Source organism: Pseudorca crassidens, chromosome 20, assembly GCF_039906515.1.
Source record: "Pseudorca crassidens isolate mPseCra1 chromosome 20, mPseCra1.hap1, whole genome shotgun sequence".
NCBI lineage: Eukaryota > Metazoa > Chordata > Mammalia > Artiodactyla > Delphinidae > Pseudorca > Pseudorca crassidens.
The window spans coordinates 8,399,748-8,423,177 of NC_090315.1; the positions used below are offsets into that span (position 1 = coordinate 8,399,748).

Here is a 23,430-nt window from a genome sequence, read left to right on the forward strand (position 1 = left end):
AGCTAGTGGTGAGAGCTTGCAAGCCCTGAAGGAACAGAAGGCCAGAACCCATATACCCAGATTCCCCAAAGAGCCCCAGAATCAGACTGGCAATTGCCTCTAGTGGGAATAGGACCCTGGCAGGTACCGTCAGCACCCCCCTACCCTGTATCAGACGGCCTTGATTTCACTCCCTTCCAATTCCTTGCAGCTCATCAGGAGAGCTTGACGAGAGCTCCCAGTCCCCTAACCCTCCCTGGGGACACGGGAGTCTGCCCCCCAACCCCCTGAGGCCACCCCTTACTCAGCAGCTGGAGCTGGATCAGCCAGCAAAGCCATGGGGCTCTCAGGGGCAGGCGGCTCCAGCTCGCTGGGCCATCCAATCCCAGAGCAGACAAGAGAAGACAGGCGTGGCAGCAGCCAATCCCAGAGAGGCAGCAAGAGGGCAAAGAGAGAGGGAGTGGGGAGAAGGGAAGGAGAGAAGGAAGAGCAGGCTGAGACGTGATGACGGGAAAGGACAACAGGGTGGCCAGGGTCAGCCAAGAGTCCAGAGTGGCCCAGAGGGAGGCAGGAGGCCGGGGGAGGTGGCAGCCAGGGCGACAGAGGCTGAGGGACAGGGAGGGAGGGGGGAGTTGGGAGGGGGCAGATGGAAAGGGGGCAGCCCTGGGCCCAAGGCGGGCGGTACCTGAGGAAGGCCTCCTCGGGGGTGGGCCCCAAGCTAGGCTGGGCGGCCGGGCCGTCGGAGAATACGTCCACCAGGAGGTTGCCCGCACCCGAGGGAGCTGGGGGTGCCGCTGGGGGAGGGGCTGCCCGCAGCCCCAGGAGGTCGGCGGAGGGTGAGGGCGTGGACTGCAGGGAATGCAGGCACAGGTGAAAAGAGAGGACGGCATGGCTGGGCCCAGCCCCGGCAGCCCAGCCCCACGGGACTCACCACGGTGCTGGGGGTGGGCTCCACACCCCCATTGATGTCGTGGCTGCTGGGCTCCCTCCGGCCATCATCCAGGGCACTGCCGGCCCCTGGCCCTTTCTTGCGTTTCAGCTTGGCCAGGATGGACGACTCTCGCTCGGGGAAGGGTGGCATCTCCTCCAGCACCGTGGCCTGCGGGGTCGGGGCAGGGGGGTTGGGGGGAAGGAGCAGGTCAGGGACGGGCGTCCCGGGGAGGAGGAGGGGACAGAGGTGCAGAGGAGGGGCGCGTGGGGACTGGGGCTCTGACCAGGACGTCCGTGCTGGCCACCGAGCTAAGGGTGAGGTACTCGACGGCGCGCTGCTGCAGCTCCACGTCGGCGTTGCGCAGCTGGGAGCCGGCCCGCAGGACACCCTGGATGGTGGCCTTGGTCTCCGGGAAGAGGTTGATGAACTTGATGTAGGTGGACAGCAGCAGGGCCCGGGTGGCCACGCTGCACAGGTGGAACTTGGAGTGCAGCAGGGAGAACTGCACTGGGGGGCTGCAGGGGGCGGGGCCGGGGGTGCGCGTCAGCAGGTGGCCAGCTCCACCACCCTCTCCCAGAAGCCCCCATGAGAGGTGCTGCCTCCCTCAGGGGGACCTTTCCGGGGATCGCAGGCGGACCCCAGGGCCCCAGACCCCTCAGGAGTTTGTGTGCGTTCACCCCCTCACCTGGAGCGAGGGTCCCCAGCAATCAGGTTCCCAAACTCCCCAAGGATGTAGCCGCCAACTTTCACCATGTTCTCATGGCAGGCGGGGGCCTGGAGCGCCTGGGGGGCGGGGACAGCGGTGAGTGGCACCATCCTGACTCAGGAGCGCTCAGCATGTGCCAGGCGCGGCGCTGAGCCCTCGACTCCTATTAACTGCAGAAGCCTCCTGACTCTGCTGTGGGTGGGTTTATAGATGGGGCAAGTGAGGCACAGAGCAGTTCAGTGACTGGCCGGAGCTCACACAGGGAGTAAAATGGGGCAGAATGGGCCCTCTTTTCTGGGGCAGAGGGAGTGAGAAACTGCCGGGACCTGGGGACTGGTGGCACCCCACGCCCTGCTGACCCTCATATATATGAGCCCGTGGAGGCCCGGGCCCTGTGTCCCTGGAAGGCCCCAGGAGGCCAAGGCCCCTCTGAGGAGGAGGAAGCAGGATGGAGGCCCAGGCCACCTGGCCCACCGCCCCAGCTGTCCTTGCTCTGCCTTGTGGCCCCTTTGTGGGGGTGAGACGGGGGTGCTGACCTCGAAGACGGTCTTGGCAGCGTAGCCCTGGACGTCGTCACGGTTGGTGACGATCTGTAGCACGCGGTACCACACCTCCTCGCTCACGTAGTCGCCCGCGATGCGGATGAGGTTGAGGATGGTGTCCACGTACCAGCTGTAGTCCACGGCGTACTTCTCAGCCAGGATGGCCACCTTTAGGACCTGCCAGCCAGGAGGGAGGTCGGGTGTGCGAGTGTGCCCACGGCGGGGAGGTGGGGTGTGCACTCACCCCATCTGGGCTCAGCGCATCCTGATCTGGAGACCCAGGAGTCTGGGCGTCCTGCCCCTGCCAGGACTCACGATCTCTTCGCGGATGGCGTAGTCGGCCGTCTCCAGGTACCGCAGCATCTCTGACACAATCTGCTTGGCATTGCTCCGGTCGCACATGGCATAGAGGAGGTCGGCCGCCCGCTGTCGCACGCTGACGTCCCGCTCCGTCTGAGGGAGGAGAGCAGGTAGGGTGTGTTCTAGGCTCCCTCCTGGCATGGGCCGGCCACCCCAGGGCCTCTGACCCCCAGAGCCTCTCTGAGGGAGCAGAGGAGACACAGGCCAGGTCAGTGTGGCCAGGGGCAGGCTCCCAAAGGTCGCACCTTGAGGGCGTTGATGACGGTGTCAATGTGGGTCTTGACGGCCTCGTGGGAGAACTCGGAGCTGGCCAGTGTGCACATGCTCTCCAGGGCCAGGTAGCGCAGGTTGGTCTCCCGGTGCTGCAGGAACTGGCCTAGCTGGTTACAGGCCCGGACCAGGAGGTTGGGCTCACTGCCGGCAAAAGAGGAAGAGACCGGGGTGGGGGCAGGGAAGACACCCAAGATGACATGAGGAGATGGAGGACCGGGCCTCCGCTGATTCAGCTCTTAACTCCTGCCCTGGGTCCCCTGGGGACCCAGACACCTGGGCATCCAGCCCAAATACAGATATTCGGGAATTCTGACCCTCAAGAGGGGCCCGGTGCCAATCTGGCAGGGCAGCGTTTCACACCCCCATCACCCTCCTAGCTAGCAGGCACATTCCCGGCCCTCAGCCCTCCCTTCCCAGGCCAGGCTCCCGCCCCCAGCAGGCAGGCACCTGTCGTAGTGGATGATGAGGCTGATGGTCTCAAAGAGGATGGCATTCTTGGCGTTGGAGTGCTGGACCTTCTTGGACTTGGGCGGCTCCTGGGCCTTGTTGAGCACGGTCTCCAGACACTCCACCAGCCGCCCCTTCACGGCCGCGTCCTCTGGGGAACCAGAGGGCACGCCCTGGGCTGAGCTCTCTGCCGGCCCGGCCCGCATGCCAGGGGCAGGGGCCACGCCATGGCTCGCATCCTCCAGAGGAAGAGTGCGGGCCCTGCAGCTTCAGGCTGGGGCCTCTACTCCCCCAAGTCCTTCCTGGGTCCCCAGGTGACCAGGGGAGGCTGACAGAGGACAAGACTCCAGACCTGAGCTCTCCTGCTCCGTTCTAACTCTGCTGGGCCAGAGGCTCCACCCTTGGGAGCCCCCGTTTCCCCTTCCGCAGCACTCATGCACTTTAGCAGTCTCACAGAACAAAGAAAGCTGCGGGAACCTTCCCCAGAGACACGCCCAAACCCGGCTCTTCCCAAGGAGGGGTCTGAGTGCCTGAGACAGTTGCCATCTAGGAGCTCACACAAACCCCGGGAACTGCCATTCCCTCACCTGTGAGGCAACACCAAGTGGACAGAACAACTGTCAAGTGTTCTAGCAAAGAATGTTGTACCCAAATCTATCGGGAAATTCACAAGATAGAGAACCAGCTAAAGGACACAGGCAGCGATCGGCCCAATCCAAACCATGGGACACACTGCAACCCAAAACCTCCCCGTTTCTTCAAAAACTGGGAGTGGGGGTGGGGCTATCCCAGATGGAAAAAAAGAATGACAAAGACGTAATCAGTTAATTTGTGGTCCTAGGCTGTATTTTTTAAGCCATAAAAATAATGCTACGGACAATTAGGGCGGTTTGCTGCCTGGGTAGCTGATGACCCCAAGGCTATTCCAAATCTGCTTAGGCGTGGCGAGAGCACTGCGGTTTTGTAGCGCTCTTGATTCTAAGAGACGTTTGCGGAAATATTTTGGGGTGAGGGGGAGTGTTATGATGTCTGCCACTTTTTTTTTTTGGCCACTTTTTTTAAAAAAATATATTTTTGGCTGTGTTGGGTCTTTGTTGGTGCACGCGGGCTTTCTCTAGTTGTGGTGAGCGGGGGCTACTCTTCACTGCAGTGACAGGCTTCTCATTGTGGTGGCTTCTCTTGTTGTGGAGCACGGGCTCTAGGCACACGGGCTTCAGTAGTTGTGGCATGTGGGCTCAGTAGTGTGGCTCGCTGGCTCTAGAGCACAGGCTCAGTAGTTGTGGCGCACCGGCCTAGTTGCTCCGCGGCCTGTGGGATCTTCCCAGACCAGGGCTCGAACCCGTGTCCCCTGCTTTGGCAGGAGGATTCTCAACCAATGAGCCACCAGGGAAGTCCCTGCCACTTACTTTCAAGTAATTCAGCAACTGGATGTCCGAGACAGTGAGGGAACAAGGGAGCAAATCCAGCAAAGTGGTAAAGCTCCGCTGAGTCTGGGTCAGGGGCATCTGGGTGTGGTCATTTTACTGTTCTCCCAAGTTATCCTTATGTCCAAAATTTTTCTTAACCAAAGGTTGCAGTGAAGGCCAGTGTCATGGAATGAAGGGGGAATTCTTCGAGATTAAAAGAGACTTATGGGACTTCCCTGGTGGCACAGTGGATAGGACTCTGCGCTCCCAATGCAGGGGGCCCGGGTTCGATCCCTGGTCAGGGATCCCACATGCATGCCACAACTAAGAGTTTGCATGCCACACCTAAGGAGCCCACTAGCTGCAACTAAGAAGCCCGCCTGCTGCAACTAGGGAGCCCACGTGCTGCCACTAAGGAGCCTGCCTGCTACAACTAAGACCTGGTGCAACTGAATAAAAAATAAATTACTTGGAAACAAATTGGAGCAGCCCCTCCCTGCCCAGCACTGGGTGGGGGTGGGGTGGGGGAATGGCTGCAATTCTCACAGGGCAGGGGATCAGAGTTGGTGAGGTACCTGCCCAGGGCACACCCCAAAATTATGAGGCGGGGCTTCTAGATGCAAGAGGGCTTAGGTTCTAACTATGCCCTTCCTTACAGAATGAGAAAAGAGGCCCAGAGTGGGGACGAGGCTTCCCCAGGGCCTCATGACAAAATTCATCCCTGGCTTTCACCCGCTGGGAGGGGCCTTGGGTGTCACCTACATCATACACTCCATTACAGTGTGTGCGTGTGTGCACGCACGCGCACGCTCGCACCCAGCTGGCTGTGAAGATTTGGGGCTACACACCAGCTCCCTGGCCCCCAGCAGGTGCTTAGCACCCTGGTTGAATCGAAGGGCACTGGTCTATCAAGCGCCTACTGTGTGCTGAGCACCTCAGCACAGGGTCCCTCAAAACTGCTCTGTGAGGTCGGACAGCCGAGGATACAGAAGCCCGGGGGAGCCACGGCCCACGTGGTAGAGGGAAAGGGTTTAGAGCAGAGATTCAGGAGTCAGGCTCTGCTCTTCCTTCGCTGCCCTGGAAAGGCAATGTCTTCTCTCCAAGCCTCAGTTGCCCGGTGTGTCTATTTCAGGGACAGCTGCCCCTCGCCAGCTCTGCTGGGGGCACCTGGACACCCCGGTGCAGTACCAGCTCACTGCAGTACCCTCCGTCCACACCAGTGGTCATGACCATGAGCAACGAGGGCATGAAAACCCCTAGCAGAGCTATGCTAACTCCCACTGCATGGCCTGGAATTGCCCCTTGACCTGCTGGGTGACCTTGGACAAGGCCCTCCCCTCTCCAAGCCCTGGTTTCCTCATCTGTAACAGATGCGATGACAGCCCCCGACATTCCAGGGCTGGAGCATTCAGGGCTGGAGCGTGAGTCTGGTTTTGCAGGGACCCAGGCCCACAGCAGGGGAGTCAACAAACAAGCGATTTGTCCCATTGTCTGTGCTGAGCCGGGAGGATGCCCTGCTCTCTGCTGCCCATCCTCCCCCAAGCCGTCTCCAACAGCCTCATACAACATTCTCATCCGGGGCCTCCCAGCATGGGCCCTGGGCTCAACGCTGCCCCCACTGCAGCCTCGGAACAGGGGCTAGAGGCACCAGCCCAGCCTCAGAGGACTCCTGACACAGACCCCCAGCACCCGGCCCCGCTGCCCAGCCATGGGGTTGGAGGCCCCAGACCCCAGCCCGGGTGCGCTCGGCAGTACCTGGCGGGGGGTAGCACTGCAGCAGCCGCAGGAGCTTCACCGAGAGCCAGGGCGCCGGGACGAAGTAGTAGGTGTAGTCCTGGAGGTCGGTAGAGGCCGAGGAGACGATCTGGGGGCAGAGGAGGGGGGCGAGGCATGGGTGGGGGCACGGGGAGGGGTGGCTGTGACCTGACAGTTTTATGGTGCAGAAACCTGAAGCTCAGGGAGGGTGGTGAGGAAGCCTCGGGCACACAGCGAGTGACTGGCTGGATCTGGGACTGGTCGGTTTTTCCAAGAAAAGCTGGCGTTGGGTGGGCAGGAAATCTCGGCCAACCCGATCCCCTTCTGTGAAGGGGACTCCAACTCTGCGCCTCACAATGCCCTGGGCTGCCTTCACTAGAACCTGGACCCCACGGCTCCCTGGAGAGTGCTTCCTTGTGGCCCTCCCCCAACACCCGAAGATACACAGGGGCAGGAACTGGGTCTGACCCATTCTTGGGTCCCCGGGCCTACTACAAGGTCAGACACGAGAAGGGATCAGGGAAGAGGTGGGGGAATTAGCAACTTTTTTTCCTCACGACAAACTCCTACGCCACCTTGAAAACCCCTCTCCAGGAAGCAAGCCCCATCCTGCTCTGAGCCGCCTCCATGACAGCAGGTGCCCCGCCCCCGCTGTTACTGTCTGTGTCTCCCCCACCAAGCCTGGCCCACGAGAGAATTCGGATGTGTGGTGAATGAATGAAAATACGAATGAGTAAGCTGGTGTGTTGTTCTCTTTGGTGGAGAACACAGGCCTCTCTCGACCTCCTCAGGAAACATTTATATTTATTCCAAGTCTCAACTCAGGCAAGGATCACCTCCACCAGGAAGCCTTCCCAGACTTCTAGGCTGGGTGAAGTGCCTCCTTTGGGGGGCCTGCAACGTCCTTGCTACCTCCACGACTGCACACACCGCCCCTTTTATGATAATCTGTGCCTGAGTTGGCCCTGCCGTACATCCCTCCCCTCAACAGGACAGGGAGCTCCTTGAGGGCAGGCTCGGGTCTGACTCATCCGTGTCCCCAAGTGTCAGCCTGCACAGAGATGGGCCCACAGGAGGCCTCAGGCCATGTTCCCAGGACAGGGGCGAAGGTGGTGAGAGGAGCAGAAGAGGGAAGGAAAAGCAGGAGAAGCAGGAAGAAGAAAGAGAGGGGGACGAGAGGGAGACAGACAGGAGAGCAACCTCACTTCCTGGGAGCTCATCGTATGCCCGGCCCTGTGCTCTTTATACAGATTAATTCACAGCAGCTATGCTGTGAGGCAGGCACTGGAATAATCCCCTTTGAACACATGAGGCAAACGAGGCCCAGAGGGGTGAAGCCACTTGCCTAGGGCCACACAGCCAGGAAGTGACGGAGCTGGGATGAACCCAGCTCTGACCCTGAGTCCTTAACCACTGAGCTAGATGGTCTCTCTGGGAAAGTGAGGACCAGAGAGGTGCCCAGGGGACAGGGACGCTGCAGCTGGCGCTGATACCACACCCACCCGGCTCAGGCGAGACACAGCCAGGGAGATGCATGTCTTGAAGTCATCCGGGTTCTTCTTGCAGAGACAAGTGATGAGGCTGACAGCGGCTGTGACCACGCCCTGTAGGGGCAGACGAGTGGCAGGTCAGGGCCCTCGGGGGAGGGTCAGACTGGGGACAAGTGTCCAGGCTGTGGTTCTGAGAGGAGAGGCGCAGGAGTACTTGGGTCTGGGGTGGCCTGAGGGGTGCGCTTGGGTTTGTACAGGTGTCGTGGTGGCTGTTTCACGGCTTGGGGACCATGAGGGACTGGAGCACTGTGGGTGGCGACAGATGTCAGTGTCTCTGTGCTGGTTGGGCAGCCGATGGGGGAATCTCTGGGTGTCGGAAACAGAGGCTGGGATTTTTCTGAGGGGCTGGGTGAGTGACGGGTGTTGGGGACACTGGACAGGAACCCCGGGCATCCAGGTGGGTGTCAGTGACAGAAGTGGGGGGCCCTGGGCATTCAGGTAAGAATCAGGGCAGAGGAGGGGTCCCCAGGCATCCAGGTGGGAATCAGGGCAGAGGTGGGGGGCCCCAGGCATCAGGTGGCTGCCAAGGGCGGTCGGTCTTGGGTCCAGGGTCCCTGGGCACCAGGCAGGGGTCTCACCATGTGCTGGTCATTGAGCAGGTGCACCACGCGGGCCGTCCACTCGCCCATGGGCACCAGGTCGGGTGAGGCCTTGTAGAGCCGCAGCAGGCACAGGGCTGCACTCTGCTTCACACTGTCCATGCTGTCCCTGCCGGGACACAATGTGGGGTGGGAGTGGGGGGTCAGCGTGACCACGGCCCTGCACACCTCCCCCCTCCTCTCTCGCTCCTCCCAGGAAGGGTGTCCAACAAGAGGCGGAAAAAGCCCGGCAGACCCAGGAACCCATCTGGTGCTGCCCTCACTGCCCATCGGGCCTCAGTTTCTTCATCTGCAAAATGGGTTGCATCCCAGTAACCTCATGGGGTCGTGGGCAGGGCCGAGCAAAATGCCAAGCGTGGCTCTGCACCTTCATTCAGTTACCATCCACTTATTGAGCACCTACTGGGAACCAGGCACTGCTGTCGGCTCTGTGGACAGAGTGGTGGACAAACTGGTCCAAAGTGTGTCCTCACAGGGACTTCCCTGGTTGTCCAGTGGTTAAGAATCCGCCTTCCAATGCAGGGTACACGGGTTCGATCCCTGCTCGGGGAACTAAGATCCCACAGGCTGCAGGGCAACTAAGCCTGCACGGTGCAACTACTGAGCCCACGTGCTCTGGAACCCACGTGCCACAACTAGAGAGAAGCCCTTGCGCCGCAACGAAGAGTCCGCGCACTGCGACGAAAGATCCCGCATACTGCAACTAAGACTTGATGCAGCCAAAATAAATAAATAATCCACAGAGTATCAGATAAAGTTGTTCTTTCTTAAAAAAAAAACCAAAAACAGTGTGTCCTCACAGAGCGTACATTCTCACCAGGGCAGCCAGCATCCTACAACAGATACTGTCCAGGTTCAGTGCTACAGAGCAAACTAGGGCAGGCACTCCGGGGATGCTATTTTGGGGTTTTGTTTTTGTTTTTTTAATTTTTTATTTTAATTAATTAATTTTTTGGCTGCGTTGGGTCTTCATTGCTGCACGCGGGCTTTCTTTAGTTGTGGCGCGGGGGCTACTCTTCGTTGCGGTGCACGGGCTTCTCATTGCGGTGGCTTCTTTTCTTGCAGAGCACTGGCTCTAGGTGCGCGGGCTTCGGTAGTTGCAGCACATGGACTCAGTAGTTGTGGCTCGAGGGCTCTAGAGCGCAGGCTCAGTAGTTGTGGCGCACGGGCTTAGTTGCTCCGTGGCATGTGGGATCTTCCCGGACCAGGGCTCGAACCCGTGTCCCTTGCATTGGCAGGCGGATTCTTAACCACTGCACCACCAGGGAAGTCCCTGGGGACGCTATTTTGGATGAAGGCCTCACTAACAAGGCACCAGGTAAACAGAAAACTGAGAGAAACGACTAAAACTCTGCACAGAATGTTCCCAGCAGACAGAAGAGCCTGTGGAGGCCTCGAGGCAGGCAGGCCTGTGTGTGGAAGGAGCTTGGAGGAGTCTTGTGTGGCTGGAGACAGGACAGAGCAGGGGCTGAGAGCCACACCGTGTGGGGCCTTGCAGGCCACGGTGAGGACTATGCTTTTACCCAGCGGGAGATGGAGCCACTGCAGGTGACAAGCAGGGAAGCTATGATACTAAGGCGACAGCAGTAAAAGCTACCACCCAGGGCCCTTCCGATCTGCTCGGCCCTGGTACAGGCACTGGCTCATTCATTTTATCTCCACAACAAACCGAGAAAATAGGTACTACTATGGACCACTGTCCCCAGATCTGACTTGCTTTTTTTTTTTTTTTTTTGCAGTACGCGGGCCTCTCCCAACCACTGCGCCACCAAGGAAGCCCTGACTTATGTTTTTAAAAGGTCCCTCTGCTGCTGTGTGGAGAAGAGACTGTGGGAGGCCGGGGCGGGGTCGGGGGGGGAGGTGACAGCAAAAGTCCTGGCAGGAGATGACAGGAGACGACAGTGCCTCAGACCCCGCTGCAGCCATGCAGGTGAGAAGTGGCTCTGTTCTGATACATTTTTACTATGAGGTGGTGGAGACAGAAGAGGGGACAAGGTGACCCTCAAGTTTCTGACCTGAGGGACCTGGCGAGTGGTGAGACCATTTGTTCTGTGGGGACCTGGGGCAAGATGGCTGGTGGGGCGCTGAATGAGACCCAAGTTTGATACTGAACAGATACGAAATTGACATGCTAACGAGACACCCAGTGTGGCCCTGGACCCACAGGGCTGTGTGGCCTCTGGCAAGCGCCCTTCCCTCTCTGAGCCTCCATAATGTCCTTCATAAAATGGGAACCCTACTCCCCTCTTCAGAGGAGAGGAAGCCTGTCAAACACTGTGGTGGGCTGAATAATGCCCCCCCCGACAGGTCCACATCCTAATGTCCAGACCCTGTGAATGTGTTCCCTTACATTCAAAGGGGACTTTGCAGATATGGGCTTCCCTGGTGGCGCAGTGGTTGAGAGTCCGCCTGCCGATGCAGGGGACATGGGTTCGTGCCCCGGTCCGGGAAGATCCCACATGCCGCGGAGCGGCTGGGCCCGTGAGCCATGGCCGCTGAGCCTGTGCTCCGCAATGGGAGAGGCCACAACGGTGAGAGGCCCGCGTACTGCAAAAAAACAAAAACAAAGGGGACTTTGCAGATATGATGAAATCAGGGATCTTGAGATGATCCTGGATTACCCAGGTGAGCCCTAAATGTAATCACAAGGTCCTTAGAAGAGAGGAGGAGGAGGATCAGAGTTAGAGAGATGCAAGGCCAGATACAGAGATCAGAGAGAAGATGCTACCCTGCTGATTAAAGATGGAAGGGGCCATGAGCCACGGGATGCAGGCAGCCTCTAGAAGCTGGAAAAGACCTAGCAACACCTTGATTTTAGCCCAGTGAGCCTCACTGTGGACTTCTGACCTCCAGAACTGTGAGAGAATCAATGTGTGCTTTAAGCCCCTAACTTGTGGTCGTGGGTTACAGTGGCCACAGGAAACTGAACAGGCACTGGGTTAGCACAGAGCCTGGCAGCCAGCAGTGTCCCATCCAGAGGGCTGAGTTCATGGCCCGGTCAGCACCCAGGTCCCAGCATCACGAACAGTGTGAAGCGTAACAGTTCTAGAAAGCACTCCCCAGTCTCTGGGGTCAGACACGCCTGCTTGGGGCGTGATCTGGGGATAAGGCATTGACCCTCTCTGACTGGCAATTTCCTCCTGGGGAAAATGAGGACCCCCACAGATTGGCGGATGAAGAAGTGAACCTGGGTATCGCGGCCTCAAGCACAGAATGGGTCCTAGGAGCTGTCTCGACCACCCAGACTGGGCCTTACAGTGACATTTCCCCAGAAAGGACTCAACAGAAGCACAGGGGAGGGTCCCAGGAAGGGTGGGCGAAACTGCAGGAGTCAAAGGCCAGGTGAAAAGATGTTTTCCTGGATGTGTAGGAGAAACGTGAATTGCATGGACATGGTGGCTCCGTGTTCTCCCATCAGCTAGGCAGACTCGTGTGTGTCGGCCAGGCTGGGGAGACGGGAGCCTTCGGGTGCCGTGGCCACGGGTGGACACAGACACAGGCCGTCAGAAAAGGAGCTGGGCTACCCCTGGTCAGGTAGCTGCTGTAAGGCATGCGGACCTAGACCAGCAATTCTGCTCCCAGACACCTGCCCTGGGGAAAGGCACACACACGTGCTCAAGGTCATGGCATAGGAAAGATCATATTAAAACCAGAAACCAGCAGAAGGTCTGCCCACAGCGGAGCTCCATGAATGGTGGTCTTTCCACCATCATCATCATAGCTCACACCCCATGAGGCCTGCCTCTGGCCCAGGCTCTAAGAGCTTCTACATATTAACACGTTTAATCTTCAGCACAGCCCTCTGAGGAGGTGGACTCTATTATCATCTCCGTGACAGGTAAGGAAACGTCCAGGAGAATCCCAAATAAAAGAATAAGAGCGGGGACTTCCCTGGTGGTCCAGTGGTTGAGAATCCATCTTCCAATACAGGGGACGCAGGTTTGATCCCTGGCCAGGGAACTAGGATCCTACATGCCGTGGGGCAACTGGGCCCGTGCAGCAACTACTGAGCCCGCGCACCACAACTAGAGAGAAACCCGCGTGCTCCAACGAAAGACCCCGTATGCCGCAACGAAGATCCCGCGTGCTGCAACTAAGACCCAATGCAGCCAAATAAATTAAATAAATAAATATTTAAATATTTAAAAAAAAAGAATAAGAGCGATTGATCAACTTGGTTAAGTTACACAGAGATTGTGATACTATGTAGGTAAAGCTGAAAGCTACATAATATAGGGGGGTGTGCCTGGGTGTAAAAGGACAAAACGTACATGGGAATAAGCACCATCAGACTCAGGGCACCGGGAGGAACGCCAGATGGAGAGATGATATGAGGGACCCGAAGGGAAATTCAACCGCAGCTGTTTTCTTTCTTTCTTTCTTTCTTTTTTTTTTTTTTTGAAACAAGGCGTAATACCTTATGACCCAGCAATTTCATGCCCAGGCAGCTCCGCAACAGAACCGAAAACAGAGTTCACACAAATGCATGCATTATTCATCACAGCCGAAAGGTGGAAACTTGGTGATGAACGGAGAAATAAATTGTGGTCCATCCATACAGTGGAATGTTATTATTGGTTCATAAAAAAGGAATGAAGCCCTGACACATACGACAAGAGGGGTGAACCTCAAAAACATTATGCCAAGAGAAAAGAAGCCGGACACAAAGGCCGCATACTGTGTGATTCCATTTATCTGAAATGTCCAGAACAGGCAAATCCTTAGAGACACAGAGCATATTAGAGATGGCCTGGGGCTGGGAAGAGAGGGTCTGGGGAATGACTGCTGATGGGCACAGGGCTTCTTTTTTGGGTGATGGAAATGTTCTGCAATTAAGATAGTGGGGATGCTTGAACAACACTGTGAATGGACGGAAGACCACCGAACTGTATACTTTAAAGTGCTTAAAATGGTGACCTTTATGTTATGTGAATTTTACCTCAAATTAAAAAAAAAAAAAAAAACTACCTAAGAAAACAGTAGAGTTCCCTGCTGGTCTAGTGGTTAGGATTCTGGGCTTTCACTGCCATGGCCCAGGTTCAGTCCTCGGCCATGGAATTTCCACAAGCCACGCGGTGCAGCCCAAACCAGAACAAAACAAAAAATCAAAAACATAAGAACAGTTCCTCTGTGCCCCAGTCACTGTCAAGGTCAAGTTTCCAGTGGTGAGAGCCCAGCCTATAGTCAGACAAGCCCAGCGTGGCCTGTGACTTTGGCAGGGCCCTGCCCTTGTGTGAAACGGGGACATCACCTGTGCTCATATATGTTTGTCACACTGGCTTCTTTCTCAGCCCTCAGAGGTGCCAAGTTCTCCCCAATCAGGGTAACTGTCCACCTGACTCACCCAAGCCAATGCCAGCTGCCTGTCCTGATCTTAAAGAAACTGTCAGCGGCATTCACCATGGCGGACCACTCCCTCCTCCGCGAAAGTTTCTTCTCCAAGCTCCAAGCCACAGCCCATTCTGCATTTTCCTCCCTCTCCCTGGCCAGACTTCGACACGCTGGATCACCCCAGCCTTTGGTCTCTTCTCTTCTCTGGTCACATCCTGCCTGAGGGACCTCATCCGGCCGTGGCTTTCATTACCATCCACCCTGCGCTGTCCCATCTGGTGGCCCCCAGCGACACGAAGCTACCGAGCACTTGAATGGAGTGAGTCCAGACTGAGATGCTATGTGTGTAAATTACACAGTGGTTTCAAAGACTTAACGCAAAAAATATTGGATAATGTGTATGTTGATCCAATGTCAAAATGATTCTGGATGGATCAGGTGAGATTAAAATATTAAAATTAGATGGGGAATTCCCCTGGCGGTCCAGCAGTTAGGACCCTGAGCTTCCACTGCAGGGGGCACAGGTTCGATGCCTGGCGGGGAAACTAAGATCCCGCGTGCCGCACGGTGCAACCAAAAATTAAAAAAAAAAAATGAAATTAGTTTTACTTTTTTTTTTTAATTAATTAATTTATTTATTTTTGTCTGCACTGGGTCTTCCTCGCTGCACGCGGGCTTTTCTCTGGTTGCATTGAGCAGGGGCTACTCTTTGTTGCGGTTGGCAGGCTTCTCATTGCAGTGGCTTCTCTGGTTGCGGAGCACGGGCTCTAGGCGTGCAGGCTTCAGTATTTGTGGCGCACAGGCTCAGTAGTTGTGGCTCACGGGCTCTAGAGCACGGGCTCAGTAGTTGTGGTGCACGGGGTTAGTTGCTCTGCAGCATGTGGGATCTTCCCGGACCAGGGCTCGAACCCGTGTCCCCTGCATTGGCAGGCAGATTCTTAACCACTGCACCACCAGGGAAGTCCCTACTTATTTGTTTTGACTTTGTCTACTAGGCATCTCAGATTCAACATGGCCAAACCCAGCTCTGGATCCTCCCCCTCCTTCACTTGGTTCTCCCCCACTCCCTCCTTCATCATTCATCCACCTGTTCAACTTCACTCCTCTCTCTCTTACACCATATACAATCAGTACTGTCGTCTTTCCTTCCAAAACATACAGCTCTAGTAACTATTTTCTGCAACAACCCTGGTCCCAGCCACCGTCAGCTCTGCCCAGGACGGCAACAGACATCTCAATGGTCTCCCTGCTACCGCGCTTGGCGCCCCCGACAGTCTCTAGGCTACTTGAATCGAAGGATCATGTTCTTTCATTGGTTCTGGTATATTCTTAGCCATAATCTGTTCAAACACTGTGTCATGTTATGAGTCTCTCCCTTCTCTCTTTCTAGAACTCTAAAGAGTGCTGTTAGATTTTATCCCCCTTGACTCTTAACCTCTCTTTTAAATTTTTCCATCTTTGTTTCTCTGGGCTGCATTCTGATTAATTTCTCCAGTTCTTCTGCCTATTTACAATCCTTGCTTTGGTTCTGTCTATTCTGCTGCTAAACTAGACCACTTAATTTTTTTTTTAAATCTAAATGTTGTCCATTTCTTTCTAAAAAAATGCTTACACTTCGTTCCATTTTTAAATTGTTCTCTTTTTTCTTGAAACATGTTAAGCATACTCATCTTACATTCTGTATGAAAACTCCAATCCAACTGTTATTTTCCATTTTCTTTCTGCTGGTTCTCCCTCATGGTGCCTTGCGTCTTGTGCTTAGTGATTTTCGACTGTGAGCTACTCATGTAACTTGGAGCTTCATCTGTGGAAATCATTGAGGCCTATGGTGAAAGTGGGTTTCTCCCCAAAAGATCTGTTTGCTTCTGTCAGGCACTGGGGTACTAGCAGTTTGTGTCACTTAAGCTGAAGTTTGGTTTAAGTTTCTATGGATGACCCAGGAAGGGGAAAATCGGACTGAACACCAGTGTGTGGGCTGTTCCATGCCAAAGTTCAAAAAGGATACTTTTGCTTATAGACCTTAAGGGGATTTATTTCTAGGTCACCCTCACTTTGAAGTGTGGTCTCTGGAGCCCTTGCTTGAACCAGCTTGTCTTCTGCTCCCAGAGGCTATAGGGCCCCAAAACCAATACCTAAGTTCATCCAGGTCAGCAAATGCTCCAAGCAAAATCCAGCTTAGGCACTCTGCTCATCTCCCTGGGTGTCAGGCTCCTCTTGGCTTGTGGCCTGTGTGTCTCCTTATTTTCTTGCTAGCTCATGAATACACTGAAGAATATTTCATTTCCTCTTTTAACCCACATTGATAACTGCGTTTTGGGGAGACCCTCAGGCAGGAATCTAGCCCACAAGCTGCCAGAAATACAAGTCCTACCTTCTCCCACACCAGGTTCAGTGACCTTTTAAAAATACAGAGGCTTCATAAATAAATAAATGAATAAATAATAAAGTAGCCGAAAAAAAACAGGGGCGGGCTTCCCTGGTGGTGCAGTGGTTGAGAATCTGCCTGCCAATGCAGGGGACACGGGTTCGAGCCCTGGTCTGGGAAGACCCCACATACCGCAGAGCAACTAGGCCCGAGAGCCACAACTACTGAGTCTGCGCGTCGAGCTTGTGCTCCGCAACAAGAGAGGCCACTACAGTGAGAGGCCCGCGCACTGCGATGAAGAGTGGCCCCCACTCGCTGCAACTAGAGAAAGCCCATGCACAGAAACAAAGACCCAACACAGCCATAAATAAATAAATAAATAAATAAAATTTTAAAACATTAAAAAAAAACAAAAACAGGGGCTTCCCTGGTGGCGCAGTGGTTAAGAATCCGCCTGCCAATGCAGGGGGCACGGGTTCGAGCCGTGGTCCGGGAAGATCTCACATGCCACGGAGTAACTAAGCCCGTGCGCCACAACTACTGAGCCTGCACGCTAGAGCCCATGAGCCACAACTACTGAAGCCCACGTGCCTAGAGCCCATGCTCTGCAACGAGAGAAGCCACTACAATGAGAAGCCCAAGCCCTGCAATGAAGAGTAGTCCCCACTCACCGCAACTAGAGAAAGCCCACGTGCAGCAACAAAAACCCAATGCAGCCAAAAATTAAAAATAAATAAATAAAAATTAAAAAGATAAAATAAAAAAACAAAGCCAAGCATGTCATTTATCTGCTCAAAACACACCTACTGCCTCCCAATTTCAATTAGAATAAATCCATACTCCCCTTATTCTCTCACTTGTTCACCACAGTCAAGCCAGAGACACTATCTCTTGGTTCCTTGAATGTACAAAGCTCATGCCTACCTCAGGACCTTTGTACGTGCTGCTCCTTTTGCTTGGAGCACTACTCCAACCTTTTTTTTTTTTTAACATCTTTATTGGAGTATAATTGCTCTACATTGTTGTGTTAGTTGCTGCTGTGTAACAAAGTGAATCAGCTATACGTATACATATATCCCCATATCCCCTCCCTCTTGCGTCTCCCTCCCACCCTCCCCATCCCACCTTTCTAGATGGTCACAAAGCACCAAGCTGATCTCCCTATGCTATGCAGCTATTTCCCACTAGCTATCTATTTTACATTTGGTAGTCTATATATGTCAATGCCACTCTCTCACTTCGTCCCAGCTTACCCTTCCCCCTCCCCGTGTCCTCAAAGTCCATTCTCTGCGCCTGCATCTTTGTTCCTGTCCCGTCCCTAGGTTCTTCAGAACCATTTTTTTTTTTGATTCCATACATATGTGTTTTCATACGGTATTTGTTTTTCTCTTTCTGACTTACTTCACTCTGTATGACAGACTCTAGGTCCATCCACCTCACTAAAAATAACTCAATTTCGTTTCTTTTTATGGCTGAGTAATATTCCATTGTATATATGTGCCACATCTTCTTTATCCATTCATCTGTTGATGGACACTTAGGTTGCTTCCATATCCTGGCTATTGTAAATAGTGCTGCAATGAACATTATGGTACATGACTCTTATTGAATTATGGTTTTTTCAGGGTATATGCCCAGGAGTGGGATTGCTGGGTCGTATGGTAGTTTTATTTTTAGTTTTTTAAGGAACTGCCATACTGTTGTCCACAGTGGCTGTACCAATTTACATTCCCACCAACAGCGCAAGAGGGTTGGTTCCCTTTTCTCCACACCCTCTTCGGCACTTATTGTTTGTAGATTTTTTGGTGACGGCCATTCTGACTGGTGTGAGGAGATACCTTCCAACATTTCTGAATGACTGTCTTCTCATCATTCCAGTCTCAAATTACATGTCACCTTTTGCAGAGACCCTCCCTGATGAGTCTGACTTAAGCAGCCTTCCCCACCATCTCTGCTGCCCCCCCACTACCCTGTTTTGTTTTCTTCAGAGGAACTGTCACTATCCGAACTCAACTCACTTCTTTGCCTATGTGTTTGCTCTTTGGATTCCCCCCGAGATGTAAGCTCCCCGTGGATGGGCATGACCGCCTCTGCTGCTCCCTCCTGCCTTCCCATGCCCGGAACAGTGCCCGGCACATTGAAGGTGCTCAAGAAGTGTTTGCTGAGCAACCTCCTGCTTCAGAAAGGTCACACAGGCTGATCCACCACCCTTCACGCCTTTCCCTGTTCCACAGCCAACTCCTCCTACTCACCCGGGTCTCAGCCTTATCCCACTTCCTCTGAGAAGCCCTCCCTGATCCCCCAGGCTAGGTCAGGCATGCCTACTACATGCCCTATGGGCTTCTGCACCCCACAGCATGGTTCTGAGAGAAAATATATGTTTCATCCTGGGAGGAGGATGACCATGTCCGTTTCTGGTCATGGCTACATCCCCAGCAATCAGCATGGTGCCCCGCACATATACGCTCAACAGATGTTTGTTGAATGAATGAATGGAGAAGAGGCAGAAGCTCTGGAGGGCTGTCACCGACATAACTTAAGGTTATTACCTCTTCTTTACTAGATGTTAAAGGTCGATCAGATAGACATCCCACTGGCTTTGCTGGGAAGCTGCTTTACACTGTCGAGTCACTTTGGTGAGATGACAAGAGACAACCATGGGGCTGCCACCGGAATCACGGTGGTGCCAAGCCTGGCTGGGAGACCTTGGGCAGGTGACAGAGCCTCTCTGACCCTCAAACTGGGTTGGGTCTTGTCTACCCCATCCCCCCACCTGGGTCCCCAACGCCTCACCCAGCCACCAAGATGCGAGGGATGTCAGCGGCAAAGGCCTCGCCCATCTCACGGCTGCCCACGTTGGCGATGCAGTGCAGGGCCAGGCACATGAAGGTGGGGTTGCGGCTGGCCAGGTCATTCTTGATGGCGTTGTTGATGAGCCGGATCAGCTCCGAGTTGGAGTTCACCAGCACCGAGATGAACAGGTAACCCTGGGTTGCGGAGGGAGGTGGTGGGTTTGGAGCATTGTGGTTAACTGGCCCTAGACCCCAACCCTCAACCCTGGAGTCTGCACTTCCGGCCCCTCCTCCCTCAGCCCCAGGAGTCCAGGTCCTAGGTCTCTCCTCTCTCAGACCCAGGAGTCCCCGCCCCCAACCCCTCCTCCCTCAGACCCAGGATCCAGGCACCCGGCCCCTCCTCCCTCAGACCCAGGATCCAGGCCCCTGGCCCCTCCTCCTTCAGACCCAGGATCCAGGCCCCCGGCCCCTCCCACCTCAGACCCAGGAGTCCAGGCCCCCAGCCCTCTCCCCGCTCAGACTCACTATCTGCTTCTCCGTGTACTTGTTGGAGCTCAGCAGGTTCACGGCCTCCATGTGCCCAAAGTCGATGTCGTGGCCGAGCAGGAAAATGAAGAGCAGTTTACACACATACTTTTTCTTGCTGTAGCCATCCAAGGCTTTGTCCCCTGGGGCCAGAGGAAGGAAGAAAGGGGAGGTAAAAATGAGGAAGGATCAAACCTACAGGTCCCAGGTATCCCAGCCCCAGCGCACAGCCCGCTCCTCCCACAGACCCAGGAGCCTGGGCCCCCAGCATACCCTTGAACTTGGAGCGGATGTTGGCCAGTTCCTTGTTGATTCTCTTAATCTCCGCCTCCTTGCTCTTACCTGGAAGGGAGAAGGCAGGACAGGTCAGGAGAGTCCCAGAGAGTTGAGCCGCCTGCCCTCACTTTGCTGGGCAAGGTCCTTCCGGCTGGAAGGGCAGACTCTCCCCACCCTGGGGCTCCAGGCCCAGGGGGCTGAGGCAAGGCCTGGGCCCTGTCTCTAGCTGGGAGCTTCCGGGAGGTGGGAACCTTGGCTCTTTGGTCCCTACCACCCAGAGGAGGAGCCCAGCACACACTTTGGGGCACTCCCTGCCTCCCTCCCTCCTCCAGCTCCTGTCCCACCCATGGCTCCAGTTACCACTGCACCAGCCCCCAGCTGAAATATGCCCCTGGCAGGAAATATGTAATGAATGAATAAATGCGGAGATAGGCTGCCTTCGAGCTGGCCGCCTGGACCCTCACTCTGACCACACCCCCAGAGCTCAGTGTCTCCTGAAAACTGCTGGGCCTGCACCTTCCCAATTCCAGCCAGTTGCCAGGCATTGGGCCCTGAGCTCCCGGCTCCCCACCTCCGCCTGCCCAGCCAGATCACTGTGGCAGCCTCCTTTCTGGCATCCTTGCTTCCCACTGGGGGGATTCTACCCCGTGGCTACCAAGCCCTCTGGCCCTGCCCTGGCCACCCCACCAGTGTCACCCCTCACCATCTTGCTGTGTGTCCCCACCTCGCAGGCCTCTGTCAGTTCCAGGGACAACTCACACTCCTTCCCACCTCCAGGGCCTTTGCACGTGCTGTGCCCTCCACCTGCCCATCTATCCAGTTTTCTTCTCATCACTTGGGTCTCAGGTCTTGTCACCTCCTCCAAGAGGCCTTTCTTGGTCAATTCTCTATTTATTTATTATTGTTATTTTTTGGCCATGCCGCACGGCTTGTGGGATCTTAGTTCCCCAACCAGATATCGAACCAGGGGCCGTGGCAGTGCAAGTGCAGAGTCCTAACCACTGGACTGCCAGGAAATTCCCTCTTGGCCAGTTCTTTAAAGTCAGTGCCTTCTTCTTCTGTTTCCATCATTTTAAAAAAATGTCCTGGGACTTCCCTGGTGGTCCAGCGGTTAAGACTCCGGGCTCCCGGGCTTCCCTGGTGGCACAGTGGTTAAGAATCCGCCTGACAATGCAGGGGACATGGGTTCGATCCCTGGTCCGGGAAGATCCCACATGCTGCGGAGCAACTAAGCCTGTGTGCCACAACTACTCAGCCTGTGCTCTAGAGCCTGCGAGCCACAACTACTGAGCCTGAGTGCCTACAGCCCGTTCTCCACAACAAGAGAGGCCACTGCCATGAGAAGCCCCCGCTCACCGCAACTAGAGAAAGCCCACGCACAGAAATGAAGACCCCAATGCAGCCAAAAATAAAATAAATAAAATAAATTTCTAAAAAATAAATTTAAAAAAGAAAAGAAAAAAAAGACTCCGTGCTCCCAATGCAGGGCGCCCGGGTTTCATCCCTGGTAAGGGAACTAGACCCTGCATGCCACAGCTAAAGACCCAGTGCAGCCAAATAAATAAATATTAAAAAAAAAAAAAAAAGTCTTCCCTGGCTCATTTCACACCATGTAACTATTTTATTTACCTTTACTGTCAAACCTCGGCTCCCCCTTCAGATTATAAGCATCACAGGGGAGCTTCTAGAACAGTGCCCAGCATATAGCAGGTGCTTAATAAATGTCTGGTCATCTGAACGGTGGAGCCTGTTCTGACCCATGGCTGTGTCATCAGGCAGCTGGGAGGTTCAAATGAATGAGTGAATGAAGGAGAAAGCGAGGGTATGTGCTCTCTTTCTCTTTAGAAATCCTGCCTCACCACCTACTCCCAACTTCCGGGGAAGCTCCCATAAGCCTCACTTCAGCTATCACCTCCTCTAGGAAGCCCCTTCTGATTAGCACCTCCTGATCAGTTCCAAATAGACGCTAGAGCTGCCGTGTCCAATACGGAAGCCATCAGCCAGGTGGCTCTCAAGCACCTAAAACGTTGCTGCTCCCAACTGAGATGGGCAGTAAGTGGCAAAGACACACGGGATTTAGAAGATTGAGTGTGGAAAAAAAAAAAAAGAAATGTAGGGACTTCCCTGGTGGCGCAGTGGTTAAGACTTTGTGCTCCCAATGCAGGGGGCCTGGGTTCAATCCCTGGTCAGGGAACTAGATCCCACATGCATGCCACAACTATGGAGCCTGCCTGCCGCAAGTAAGACCCAGCACAACCTAATTAATTAATTAAAAAAAAGAAATGTAAACTATCTCATTACAAAGTTAAAAATATAATTAATTAGTTGTTTAATATTTTTTTAATCAAAAAATTTTTTAAATACTGAATACATGTTGAAATGAGAATATTTAGTTGCCCGCATGCCACAACCAAGACTTGGGGCAGCCAAAATAAAATAAATAAATAAATAAATATTTAAAAAAGAATATTGGGGGTGTATCAGATTATACAAACATATTATTAAAATTAATTTGGCCCATTCCGTTCTACTTTCTACTAACAAAAAAGTGGTTCCTGAAGAAGTTAAAAACCACACATGCGGCTTGCCCTCTGGGTAACGCTGCTCTTGGGCCTTTCCTGGGCTCCCACACTGCCCGGGTCACCTCCCTCAACGCTGCTGTGCGTGTCTGGGTCTGCTGCTGTCCCCAGACCACACCAGAGCCCCGAGGTTAGAGCCAGCGTCTGCCACTTTTCTGGGTAGTGACTCCATGTTCCACAGGCTTACTGAGTGCCTGAGCTCAGGAAAGGCATGAAGATGTGAAAGAAAAAGGGGCTGAAGAGGTACAGAGTGACCCGCTCCCAGGCCTCAGGGAGGGTGGGAGGTCTCTGGGAGCCAGGCGATGAAGGGCCAGTACCTCAGTGATGAGGCTGAATTGGCCTGTGTGGCCCAGAGGCTATCTGATGCTTCATTTATTAATTACACGTTTCCTAAGCCCTGTGGGCCAGGCCTGAGCGGGGCGACCCTGGGCACCCAGGACCCACGCAGATCTGGCACTTTTGATCCTCCCCCAGGGACTCCTGGCTTGGTGGGGTGCAGGCAGCGGGGCCCTGTCCCCACACCTGAGCGAGATGGGCACGATTGGAGGTCACCCAGACACCCCCGGGGGCCTTGCTGGTGGCTGCCAAGAATAGGGGACATTTGAGGAGGGCCGTGAAAGATGAGGAGGGTTCAGGCGCAGTTCACCAGCGAGAACTAAGCCAGAACCACGTCACACTGTTGAGGTGTGCCCACCGGAGGGTGGCCAGGGGGTCAGGACAGCACCTCCCTCTGGGGGCAGGGCAGGGGCGGTGACCAGCACGGCAGCTCCTCAAAACTGGTGCGCAGGTTCCGTTCTCCTCCTAACCTGAGGATAACCACACAATTGCTCTAATCAGTTGCCTTAAAGCTATTCTGTAGGGACGAGAAAAAACAACCAAACAGCTTTTATAAATGGACCATATAGCACACGGTGGCTGCCTAACTTTTACCACAGATAGACGGGTATCTGAACGGCAATTAAATTACTGAGCCTAGAGCTCTCTCTGGCCTTCGTTTACCTCTATTAAAAGCTT

General features: G+C 54.5%; 1 protein-coding gene across 5 annotated transcripts in view; it reads right to left on the minus strand.

The window, feature by feature from the left end:
• Window positions 1-23,430, minus strand: part of AP2A1 (adaptor related protein complex 2 subunit alpha 1) — a 54,081-nt gene that overhangs the window by 3,388 nt on the left and 27,263 nt on the right. For 3 of the 5 annotated variants that reach the window (XM_067718456.1, XM_067718457.1, XM_067718460.1), the window contains 15 exons: window positions 19,835-19,903; window positions 19,562-19,704; window positions 19,038-19,231; window positions 8,528-8,657; window positions 7,902-8,003; window positions 6,400-6,508; window positions 3,239-3,389; window positions 2,764-2,932; window positions 2,474-2,611; window positions 2,153-2,335; window positions 1,596-1,693; window positions 1,194-1,425; window positions 911-1,078; window positions 665-828; window positions 284-349 (listed from right to left, as the gene is read on the minus strand). In XM_067718456.1, coding sequence (XP_067574557.1) covers window positions 284-349; window positions 665-828; window positions 911-1,078; window positions 1,194-1,425; window positions 1,596-1,693; window positions 2,153-2,335; window positions 2,474-2,611; window positions 2,764-2,932; window positions 3,239-3,389; window positions 6,400-6,508; window positions 7,902-8,003; window positions 8,528-8,657; window positions 19,038-19,231; window positions 19,562-19,704; window positions 19,835-19,903 — 2,116 coding nt within the window. The remainder of the gene's footprint in view (window positions 1-283; window positions 350-664; window positions 829-910; window positions 1,079-1,193; window positions 1,426-1,595; window positions 1,694-2,152; window positions 2,336-2,473; window positions 2,612-2,763; window positions 2,933-3,238; window positions 3,390-6,399; window positions 6,509-7,901; window positions 8,004-8,527; window positions 8,658-19,037; window positions 19,232-19,561; window positions 19,705-19,834; window positions 19,904-23,430) is intronic. The other 2 variants (XM_067718458.1, XM_067718461.1) reach the window with 1 other exon arrangement.